This window comes from Monopterus albus, unplaced genomic scaffold (assembly GCF_001952655.1).
Source record: "Monopterus albus unplaced genomic scaffold, M_albus_1.0 scaffold322.1, whole genome shotgun sequence".
Classification (NCBI taxonomy): Eukaryota; Metazoa; Chordata; class Actinopteri; order Synbranchiformes; family Synbranchidae; genus Monopterus; species Monopterus albus.
The window spans coordinates 271,692-284,218 of record NW_018128202.1 but is presented as its reverse complement, the minus strand read 5'-3'; the positions used below and the strand labels follow the sequence as shown (position 1 = coordinate 284,218).

At 42.1% G+C, this 12,527-nt stretch overlaps 1 protein-coding gene across 1 annotated transcript in view; it reads right to left on the bottom strand.

The window, feature by feature from the left end:
* pax5 (paired box 5) overlaps nt 1–11,107 on the bottom strand; it is a 50,024-nt gene extending 38,917 nt beyond the window's left edge. The window contains exon 1 of the mRNA XM_020624182.1: nt 10,994–11,107. Within this exon, the coding sequence (XP_020479838.1) occupies nt 10,994–11,039 (46 nt within the window). The 5' untranslated portion in view covers nt 11,040–11,107. The remainder of the gene's footprint in view (nt 1–10,993) is intronic.
* Nucleotides 11,108–12,527: the final 1,420 nt, after the last annotated feature.

Genomic DNA, 12,527 nt, shown 5'->3' with positions numbered 1-12,527 from the left:
TGTCTTTATTAGAGCATTAATAGTACAGACTGTATCAGAAATAAGGACAGCAAGATGAGGACTGTCATACAACAAAGTTCCCCAACCAGACACAAACTGGCGATGTGGTAATTCATTGCTTTATGGCCAAAAATGCACCCCAAATCATACTGACTTACTGTGACTGATGTTCCACTGGGTACTGAGGTGCAGAGAGAAAACACACACATTTTCAGATATTCCTCAAAGCTACAACAGGACAAGCCTGCTGACCCACATGGATAAATAATTCCAGTCCTTAACACACTCTCTCAGCTTCTGTGAATACTTTGTATGGCTGTGAAAAGGCATTATTCCTTCTTCCTGTCTTTATTATTATTTCCTGAAACCTTTCCTGCCTGATTTGGTGAATGAAAGCACAGTTTTTGCAGGGTCGTTTATAGGAGCCCACTGCACTATGTCCCCCTCACCACAGGTATCTGCAGAGAAGACTCTCTCTCCCTCTGTCTCTCTCTCTCTCCCTCTTTCTCAGATAAGAGTAAATGAAATGGTTCCTTTCACCCTTGCTATCTGGGCCAGTGCATGAAATACGCCTTGCTTTGTAAAGAGATGGAGAGGAATGACTTGTGACCTACAAAAACCTGCAGATAACTATTTATTCACTTATCTGTGTATTTACTGTTGGTATTAGACGTTCAGACTCTCGCCATTCTTGGGGTCAGCTATTGGGATTATGCGTTTGAAATTTATTTTCCGAGCCTATAAATACTGATAGGGACGGACGCAAAAACATTCTATAAAGGAATTTGATTATCAAGCACTGTAAAATAATTCTCTGAATAAGTAATATATGATCTCATTTTAAATATTGTGCTTGTACACAGGTATGAGACTAAATGTGATGTTGCAGTTTTTAATCATTATAACTGTAAGAAGTTCTCATAAATACCCAGAAATCATCTTGCATTGTAGGGTGAATATTCCCCTTCTGATGGACTAATGCCTAAAAACATATTTTGGAACCTCACAGAAGAATTCAGGGCTGATGTTCCCTCACATCTGTGTGAGTTAAGCAACAGAAGTCTAGCAAGTCATCACACAGATCAAATAAATTAACCACTTGCTCCCAAATATTCAATCAACATTGGCTTGGGAGGTTTTGCTGCAAATTAGATACAAAGATTTTGCCAAATTAGGGGTCTTGGCTCTTAAGGGTGTTTCTATCAACACTGAAGCTACAGTCTCCAGAGAAGAGCAGTGTTGGCAGGGGCAGCAGCTTCATTTCCATCCCGCAGAAAGAAGAATCAAAGAGGGACAGAGACAGCCAGGGGACCAGGGGTCATTATCCATCCCTGTTGTATTTTATTTATTTACCCTTTATAGGAGCTGACTTTAAAGCCCGGCACCTCCTTAAATGTTTGATTGATTCACTGTTTCCGGGAGGAAAAAAAAAATACTGCGATAAAGCCAAATATATTCGAGCTCCCCCATCCAGAAAATAAGGTCCATTAGGCTCTGTCTCTCTACATTCCTTCATGTCTCTCTCTGCCTCTCTCTTTCTCTCTGTCCACCTCCACCCTCCCACCCCTGTCTCCCTCTCATCTCTCATCTGCCACTTCACGGCCTGACGACTCAAAAATAAAGCAAAAGAGAAAACGCAACAAAACGCCACCGGTCCTCCCTCTCTCTCCTTTCTCGGTTAGAAAAAGGGGGAACTTGAAATTACTTTTGGCTGAGAACTTGTTTGGAAAGTTGCCCACGAGAATACAGATGAAGCAAATTTCCTTGAGCAAACACAGTGAATAGATCTGCGAGATGTGCCAAGCAGGCATTTTGGACGTATAGGGTTATTTTTCTTATGAAAGCTGGAAAAATTCATGTTTTGTGGGTGAAGTGCGACTCAGGGCAGCACGTTGGCTAATAAACGATTGCATTTATCAGTAGTGTATATAAAAAGGCATTTCTCCCAAGGAAAAAACATGACCTGATTAAAAACGTGTATGACAGCGTAAAAATGTAATAAACGAAGCCTGCTTCAGCCTAATTATTCCATCTTTACTTGTGTATTTTTGGTGGACAGAGAGTCCAGAATAAAGTTGGATTCAAATGGGATTAATATACGTTGTTCTTCATCTTCTGTTCTCCATAATTTGTCATTTTAGTTGTCAGATTTTTTTTTCTTTAGGCAAACTCCTGAGTCGATCACTAAGGTAGGCCACAGCCTCTCCTGCTTAATATTCAGCATACCTCTATTACCATTACAATGCGTGATTATGAAATTCAGCTCATTATCATCACAATTACCTTGTACAGATTTTTAAAACATCACTTCTATTTATCGTTCGTCATAATACAAAACACGATCGATTAGCAAACCTCAGTGGCCAGTGTGTTTCATGAAACATTTAAAGCAAATACCATTTTTTCTTTTCTTTTCTTTTTTACTTTTGCTTTTATTGTCAACGTAGAGCTGTGCCAAAAATTCATATAACTAAGAGGCCGTTAAACTCCAAGAATAAATATGTGGCGTAACTCTGTATGTAAGAGCAATAGAGCCAAATGCACCGATAACTGTCAGGCTTTAGGAGGCGTGCACACACCAAGTGCACAGGTTGCGACTGTGAAACACTTAATAGCTTAATAGTAAAAGCGTACCAAATCAGAATTAAACTTTGAATGCGGTATTAGAGTTCCCTACTATACACGCGATGTACATATGCAAGGTTACATAAAAGGTTTCCCAATGTTTTGAAATGTGGGCTATTTTATCCAAGTATTACACACAGACTGCACACACACACACACACAGAAGCGCACAACGCACATCCACACTCGCCCAACGACATTTCCACGCGTCACAGTCGATTCGTCCCAAGCCCTCTCTCTGTCTGCCTTTGACATTTCTTAGGTGTAATCGTTTTAAAGCGTCTCCAGACTTTGACATATATACCGTTTGCTGCACTGTTACCGTCTTCAGCAACGCGGATCATCGGCTCTGGTGAAACGGCACCAATGATTCGTTCTAGATTTGTGTGTGCGTGCGTGTGTGCGTGAGCAGCTTCTTTAATCCTGCATAACGCACCGTGGGAACTTCTGTCAGTCACCAAACACGGGTTCTCTCCGGGAAGACACTGTAATGAAATATATAATGCATAATGTATCACACGCTGAACGGCTTGTAGGATACGTGCATGGCCAAAGTATCACATGCAGAGCGCGGATATGTGTCTCTAGTAAAATCACACTTTTATACCATGTAAAGTATAAATTATGAATATGTGCAGATTTATATTTACATAAAGCTATTAATTCAACTTGTTGAAAGGGCTTGCGAAGTTCTTAATTTAATTATCTGTTATGTTTTGGGCCTCCTTTACAGCCAGTTTTTGGAGTTGGTTATAAGTGAAAACATTACATTAATTTCAGATAATAATATAGTTAGCTGGGCTATGCATAGGTTTTTCTTTAATGCTCGTTTTTTATTAACGAACGAGTTTTTGCTTCTTTTATTATTAGTAGTAGTATTAACATTCATGCAGGCTATTTCACTTTTATAAAATAAAATCCAAAAGAAGCGAGGTACCTAGTTATTTGTGCTGAAAATTAAAGCAGACCACGCCATGTCACGACTGAGTGACCAAGTTGTGTCCCCCCTTTATATGCGCTTCCCATTGCTACGTCCCCAGGCACCTGCTCCCCCGAACTGTCCTTGAGCAAGACACGGAGCCTGTCGCACGCTGCGAGGCCGAACCTGTGCGCGCTCTGACCCGAAAGGAGACTTTCCCTGCGGGGGATCGGAGGAGTTTCACCTTGTTGTTGTTACCATTATAAGGCCTGAGCAGATCTCCGTTTGTGCGTCAAGTGCAGTGTGCGTCTGTCTAACCTGGTTACGTGCAGAAACACTGTTAATGTTTCTGGATCAAGTTCAGCTTTTAGTCATGCTTTGTTACCCCATCTCTCTCCCTCTCTCTCTCTCCCTCTCTCTCTCTCTCTCTCTCTCTCTTTGACCCCTGCACCTCCTCTTCCTTTCAAACGAGAAACACAGCAAACCGTCTCACACAAGATGCAGTTCTATAATCTGCATTACAATGCATTTCACAATTCAGAAAAATCTTTTCAGCTCCACATGCACATGATTTTGTCGGTTTACACCTGTTCGTTGTGTGGCTACATTTAAGAAATTGGTTACTGCAAAAGACATACAAGATAATCAAAAGTCAAGTACTTTCCAGAAGAGCAAGTTTCAAAATACTTTCCATCCATGTTGTACACAGATCTTTTTTTAATGACACATTGAATTAACCAATGCATTTTTAAAGCATGATTTAATCTGTGCAAATCTTAGTATAACCTGGTTCCCATGAGGGAATTGCGAGTGTTTATATTATTTCAACACTGTGCATGACATCTTGGTTTCGTGGCAGCAAAAAAAAAACAAAAAAACAATACAAATGGACTTCAAGAGTCAGGAATGTTTTGCGGTGTATGGTGCAGAAGGAAATGCTGTTGTTGCATATGCACTAAGAGTTTGTGGTCTCGGGTGGTGAATGGGAACATGCAGATGGAGGAAAATGAACTTACTGTGCATTGCTGCAAACGGGTCGTGCTTACAATGAATCTCCATCGGTAAGGTGGGGATCGAGGGCCCCGGTACGATGTGAGGGGTCTTTAAAATGTCACCGGACGCCTTGCTTCCTTCGGCCACTACACTGACAGAGCGTCACCTCCAATAAAAGTAAAAGGGTGCCAGTGCCCTTCAAAGGGAGAAACTTTTTTTGCTTAATTAATTAAAAAAATTAAATTGTAATTGATTGAAAATGTTATACAGGTTGCACTTTGTCTCAAAGAGATTTAAGATAGAAATGGGAGGTTTGCAGGTGAAGGAGAAGAAAGAAATGGCGTCAAAAAATGTGAATCAGAGACGGACTCCCTCCTCATGGGGACGGGACACCACAGCGAGTCTGTTTTGGTTTCTCCAAAACCGGAGGAGGGAAACGACAGCAACAGCGCTCATTCCCTCAGCTGCTCGTCAGCACCGAGTTGCACTAGTCCAAGGATGTAAAAATGTCAAAGTTTGTGCAAAAACATATGGAGAACAAACAAAGTGTAGCCTCCTTCCCTTTCTCTCCTCGGTCCGCTGACCGTGACCCCTGAAAGGCGACTACACCGGTGGGGGCTGACGTCTCTCCCCTCAGTCTGTTACAAACTATTTAAAGATACCCAGTTTAATTAACAAAAAAAAAAACTGCGTTACAGATCCACGTTTGAGTAGCTTTTTTTTTCTCCCAGGTTATTTTATGTACATCGTCCTCGGAACTTGGTTTCAAATGAACACTTGGTAATTTCCCATCACTAAAGCCAGTGAGTGAGGATAAGTGCTCACATCTTGAAGTCTTATATCCACTGCGCCAAAAGAGAGAAACAAACTAAATGCAGAAAAATAAAAGCAGCGCTCTCTGGTTTGACTAAAAGCTACTGATGCAGACTTCAGAGGTGTTATCCTGTTTGTGTGAACGAAAGGCGGCTCTTGGTTTCTCAACTACCTCTGTCCCTCTCTGTTGACCAGGACCCACTGCACAATCGTAGCTCTAGGACTCCCGGTTTATGCGTGAGTTTGGAGACAATTTCTCCGCGTTGGAAAAGAATGCAGCTCTGTCCAAATTCAAGATGTACTTTTGTCTGCGCTGACGCCAGAAAGCTCCAGGTCTGTGATGTACATCTGTACATAAACAGGCTTCTTTAACTACACGGAGAGCAGCTGTCTGCGCCCAGCATCCACGGAGGCGCACGCGGCGTTTCAGGACCTGTTCTCGTGCGGACAGCGCCCGCGCTCCCAACCCCCTGGAACCCTAGCCTACACGCGCCGACCAGCCGCCCGTCACTCACAGCAAATCCAGCCAATCATAGCGTGAGCGCTGCCACCACGTCACCACAAATCTCAGCGATACTCGGGCGGGGGGGAGGGGGGAAGATGATTGGCTAATGTGAATCTCGTGGGCCAATGACGCCCCGTATGTATGATCTGTCCACCAATGAGGAAGCTCAGTGAAGCGACGCATGGCTCGGGGAGCAAATGATCATATGTTTAATTTCAATTAACGAAGTAAAAAAAAAAAAAAAACTAATGCCTTTATACTCATTTACGCCCAGTTTATTCATGTCAATATAAAATGGCAAATTAATTGAGTATTACTAAAAATGAGGCTTAGTTGAAGCAAGGATTTATAAATGAGGGAAAGCTCGAGAATTCAAACAATGATAGTCAACGTGTGTATTAGAGGGTAGAAAAATAACAACAGGAACATTTCTATACCGAAAACCTAAACAAAAAAAAAGAATAATTGTATAGGCCTAAGGCATTTCAGTGAAACATATTTAAATTAAAAAATATCCCCTCAAAACCTTAAGCGTTCTACTCCTTCAACCACAGGCCTGAGTGAGAGCTGTTAGGACTGACCCTGAATACTTTCCCCCTTCGCTTCAGCACAATGTTACACATTTGTAGTCGAGGGAGAACTCAGAGAAAACATAAAACATGCGTGCACACTCATTACCTAATTGACGGTGGATCCAAACGGGTGTCGATTTTAATGAAATGCAGTTGGCGAGCTTCGCATTCACCCTCCAAACTGAGAGGGGGGATTCAATACGTGTTCCTCCCATCTGATCTGAGGAGGCATCGCTAAACCTCACCTCTGTAATATTAACCACACAAATAGCCTAAAGCATGAGCCATATTAAAAAGTGTTATTTCCCTTCTTCCTGTTTCTAATCATTTCTGTTTCTCGGTGTTTAAACTGCGCGCATAACACATTTGGTACAGGAATAATCATAGTTTTTGTATGAAAGATTCTGCCTTTTTAGGAAGATCGTGTTTACAATAGCACACTAATAAACAACAATAGCAGCATTAAGTAGGCTGTCTTTGTTATTCTGCTTGTTTATCTTCACAAACGTAGGCTACAGGCTTGATAGACACAGACAATGCATCTGAGCCTGCGAAGGTCAGTAGAGTCAGTTTACTGAATTTCTGTTTTTATGTAGAGTTCTTGCTTTGGACTATTAGTTTCTGTTCTTTCAAAGTGTGAACTTCTATCTTTACACTGAATGGCTCATGTTGAACTGTTCGTACTGTCCAGAGAGTGCGTTTAATCCAAATACAGCAAAAGTAGTCAGACTTCCAAGTTTCCCTCGTTAAACCAAACATGTTTATACTAATTTCATTCATTACTTTCTGTCTGTAATCATGTCAGAAAACCGGAAGCTTTGAGTTTTACTCGGGGGTGGACTTCTTTAGTGTGGATGTTTACAGGATGAACCACGAGGGGGCGTTCAGAAATGAGCATCGTGCCCGTGCGTACACGTACGCGCACATAGATACACACATGCACAAATGTGAGACATAAAGAATTTTTTTACCATTAAGGTACTTGAACTTAAGGGTCTTCCAAGCTGTCCGAATAAGAGGGAGCCAAAGTGATGCAAAGGTCTGCATGCAACACAGGAATGAATGGCTGAATAACAAGTGTTTAGGCTGATAATAGACCAGATCTTTAACACTAAATATGATTTCACGAATCTCTGTTGAATCCACTTTCCTGCTCTTTAATCCACTGACAGTAAAGTACACTCCGAAGCATTCACACTAATCCTCATTCATATTTCACATCATGAGCATTCATGAATTAGGCCTCATACAAATCTGACAGGCAGCAAACCAGATTGACTTAGTTTTTTATCTCTGCATTTAGTGCACAAGGAGCAAACGCAGGCCAGTACAGACAAAGGCGGTGTAAGGGACACACTGCTGCTGGAAAATACTCTGTAAAATGAACATTTTGTTGGCTATTTGCTATTTTCTTACACATTTGGCAAATTCAGATTTTGAACTTTGCAGATTTTAGATTTTTGTATTTCTTTCCCTTTTCAAGTAAATGAATAAATATTTTTGGAAATTAGTTTTGAGGTCTCCAAACAGGGACTCAAAACCATAACGATGTCATATTGTGTAGTTTAGTTCGTTTTCATTGTATCTCCTTGTGCAGCCAGTCTGTTTCTATTTATTGAGATATAGACACGAGCGCTCCCCACAGAAATAAACTGCAGCCGTCGCCCTTGTCTCTCCGATTTGCAAATTAAATACATAAGCAATTAAAAAATCCAAACACAATCAATCATGTATACAAATTGTTGTTGCTTTAGGGTTGGAAATTTGGAGAAAACTTCCATCAGGATAGGACGAGTTTAATCCGGGGGTTCAAACCATTACCATATTTCATTACCTCTTCAGTGCTGGAAAAGGGAGGGAGGCAGGGTGCAGGGGGGAGAGGAGGAAGAGGGTGTTTATACTTTTTTAAGCATTAGTAAGAATGTGGTTGAGTCGTGATAATCATTTGGAGGCGATGTTGTTGTTTAGGTGTTCCCTCTTTCTTCCACTCTCTCCCTTCCCCTTCCTTCTTTGCACCATGAACGCTTTGGCTGTTTTGCTTTTTTGCGCCCGAGCCTCGAAACGAAAAAGCAATGAAAAATTAATAGCGCATGTTAACTCCACCGGCTCGTTTATTACACGGCCGCTGACTGTAAACATAATGACAAAGCTCCCATATCTCTTCTTAAGTTTTCATTCGCTTATAAAATATAAAAGTCATAACTAATAAATAAAATATAGGCCTATGGACTGGAGAGTGAACCGTCTTGAGCTTGTGTACCGAGCAGGTAAATCCCACCCGGCTGCTCCGCTCGCTCTCAGGCCTAATCAAATGAACCTATTTGTAATCATTTGGCTCGGCGATAGTGCAAGTAAAGACCGGTCTGTCATCTGTCAGACGGTGCACAAGGCCCTGCTGGCCCTGATGGCCGGTGTTATGATGATGCACTTGAAGTTAAAACGGAAGTGCCATGTGAGGTCATCCCTCTCTCTTTCTTTCTTTCTCCTCTCCCTCCCCTGCTGCTCTCCTCCATTATCTATCCTTGGTTTCCGTTGTGCACTGACAAAACGTCTGAAAGCTTATCTGAGCCGTTCTTCACACTGTTTATAGCCTAATGTCTGTTTAGTGAGCATTTGGGCAACAACATTCTATACGAAAAATACCATTGTGCACAATAGTCAAAGGAGCTAATACCAGGGTTTCCTAGCATTTGATCGCGGGCTGTAGGGACACACACAGAGAGTTGGTTGAAGGTGACACTGCATGTGGAACATAAATAGTATCTCTCAATGAGAAGGTGACAGTTTCTTTGCGTCAGGGAATCCAGGTTTGACTGTGCGGATTTTTTTTCTTCTGTTGTTATAAGTTAAGGGAAATATGGTAGCTTTTTGGAAGGCATTATTAAAACCATGGATCCGGGATCAAATATTTTTATAAGGCTAGAGTAGACACGTGATCTCATTAATTTTTTTCTTATGAGTGAAACAATCAATCCAGCGTCAGCCACTGTCGTCAGACTGACTGAAATGGCGGGCCTGCTTACTGGAAGGAAACAGTGTACGCACTTTTACGCACGGCCAACCTGCAGGGCGGGAAGAGAGGGGGGCTTCATTAGATACACGTTCATTCTCACAGATTCTCTTTTGTATCCCAAGCACGTATTTTGAAGTGAGAGGAAATGGAGAGGTATGGGCCCTAGGCCCTAAAGACTTGACACATCAACAGGGGAGGGCCTCACTTTAAACTCTGATTTCCTCAGTGGTTAAAAGGTTATTATCCAAATGCTACACATTCTAGTGTTCATCGTTTATCAGCTGGTAAGGCCCACTCCACAAAAAACGGCATTGAAGGCATTTTTGTCTCTCAGACCACAGGCATTATTTGATGAAAAAAAAACAGAAGACCGGGCACAAGCTCATTTATTTCCATTATGAGACAACGGGTCACTATCGGTGCGCACTTATTGCCACAATGTTGTGAAATTGAATTTGAAGAACATCATCAAATGCAGTTTGCACCCCAATCAACATGTAGTTTCATAACCGCCCTAAACATCTATCATCAGTGGATTAACACATTATTAGTAACAGGCAGCCAGGAGGACCACTAACGCAGATTGTTGCTTTTACTGCTTTCCGTGAAGCGCATTGCCCTTCCAGAGAGGCTGATCACCTGCCCACAGTTTCTTAATGACAAACGACGTTTTATCAATGCAGACGCAGCGGGCAGCAATATGAAATGATGTAATATCCATTGGGTGCCATAACAAGGTCGATGGTCTGATCCATTGCTGTACCAGACCCCGCTGTTTTGTGAATAGGCCAATAGGAGATGAACCTGTTGAGTGAGAGTAACGGAAACACACTGGAGAGAGTCAAGCTCAGGGTCCTCGAATTTAGGAAGCTGTCTTGGGCTGAACCTCCGAACAGCTTCAGCTTTGGCTCCACAAACAAGACAACAAAAACAACAGCGAAAGATTTAACTCCGCTGGCTCCATCATCTCATGTAAGACTATTCAGAAGTATTGATTTGGTGTGGATTTGACGGAATAACATTTAACATGTGAACAAAATTGTGAGTTCGTGCCACACACATACACCGGTCAAAGTGCCAAGCAACCCAAACCATCTAGTTTCTTTAGGGGCATATTTTGGCACAAAATTTCAAATTAAAAAAGTGAATAAGATAATCCCTTATTGATACCAAAACACAAAAAAACTGCTCAAAATATAAATACAAAAACACAAAACTCTCCAGAAACACATTTTAAAAGTGATAGAATGTTTTAAAACCGCGCAGCAAAATCTAAGAGCTGATCACTGTGACTCAGAAGTTTCACAAACTTTATATAACACACCCTAACTATGAGGAAATGTTACACCTCTTCGTATTTTTTATTCATAAAGTACTTGGTGCTTTAAATAACTCGTAAAATCACACAGAACTTAAAGAAACGTTCACTTTTTATATATAATTTCTACAACACATTAAAAGCCTCTTTTAAGTCCACCGAAACATTTCACCTTCATTGTTAAAAGAATAAATTAGTAGTTAACAAAAGTCAAATTAAGCTCAAGTGAACCTACCTGCTCTCCCCAGCCGCAGTGCGGGACTCTTGGGGGCCTGGTCCATGTTACCCGGTTAGAACAGGGGGAGGCGAAGGAGGGAGGAAAAAAAAGGAAAACAAAAACTTTTCCCACTGTCCCCCTCTCACTCCCTCACTCTCCAGCACTTCTTCTCCCCCTTTCTTTTTTTTCTTTGGTCCTACAGTACTTTGGGGTGAGTTGTAGGTTGAAATAATTCGACCCTTCCGCTCCTCCCTATTGCGCTCGCTGCAAGTGTTCAGTCAGCTGCAACTAAACGCTTTAGGTGGAAAAAAGGCTTCGGGGGGAAGCGTGAAATGATCACGCCGAGGAAAAGAGCTGCTCTCGCAAAGTGCGCTCATGTCATGCACGAGCTGCGCACACACACAAAATGCCATGCGCGTACGCGCAGATGCGCACTCCCACGCATGCATAGCCTACACACAACATACAACCTCCACCCTTCCCTGCAGGGCCGCGCCCCCCTCACTCCCTCAGTCGCATCTGTTACCAAGTTCCACTTTACTAAACTTTCCCGCCCCGCTCTCCTTCGCTCTGTCTTTATCCCCCACCTCCACCATCCCCCACTCCCCCTTTTATGTTAGATTCATTTCCTTAGAGACACACTCAGCAGATAGTTGTGCAGGTTGGTAAGTAGGCCTAACGGTGAATTACGTGCGTAATGCCAGTGCAAGTTTTGGTTAAGTTTATAAATCAGTGAAAGTTTGTTCTTACGTGAATTTGTGTCAGCGATTAAAAGAAAACACATTTTAAAAAGTTTCTCCAAACTTCCCTTCAGGTGTACACCTGTTACACGTAAATGGTCTTATACTTTTTTTCACACACCGGTGACATCACCGGGAGCAACTGGGGGTTCAGTGTCTTGCTCAAGGACACCTCGACATGTTGACTGGACAAGCCGGGAATCGAACCGCTAATCCTCCGGTTAGGAAAAGAGCCGCTCTACCTCCTGAGCCACTCTTTACGCATTACGCACCGAATGAAAAGACTTCGGAGGAGGTGCACGCAGGGCAACAAATTCACCTTCATCGCTCTGCAGGTGGAGAATACAGCCTTTTTTTCTCCTGCATTCGCTGTGTGCAAATTGTTTGCTACAAAACGGATAGTTCCGGTCCTCAGTTCTGATTGTTCGCAGACACACGTGTGAACGCTTAACACTTCATTTAAATATTAATTTGCCAACGGAAAATTTCCACTCATACCGATACCTCTTTGTTTAGCTCTCATGAAAACTTTATTCTCTGGCGAAACAATGGCATTCAAGATTTCCTGAACATGTGTGCTCTCGTCGGCTCTTCCGTTTCATTAAAGCAAACATCCACCGATGACAGGGTTATACGGTCATTTTAGATCAAATGAGGTAATTTTACTCCACTTACTTCAGAGTTATAGCCTGGCTGCACTGTATAAGCCGGGGTTGCTTTTGGCATATCACAGCATAACCAAATACAAGATGGTAAGCGAGCTCACATTGATTACATTAAAAAAAAAATTAGAAATTGCCTTTCGCGTCTTT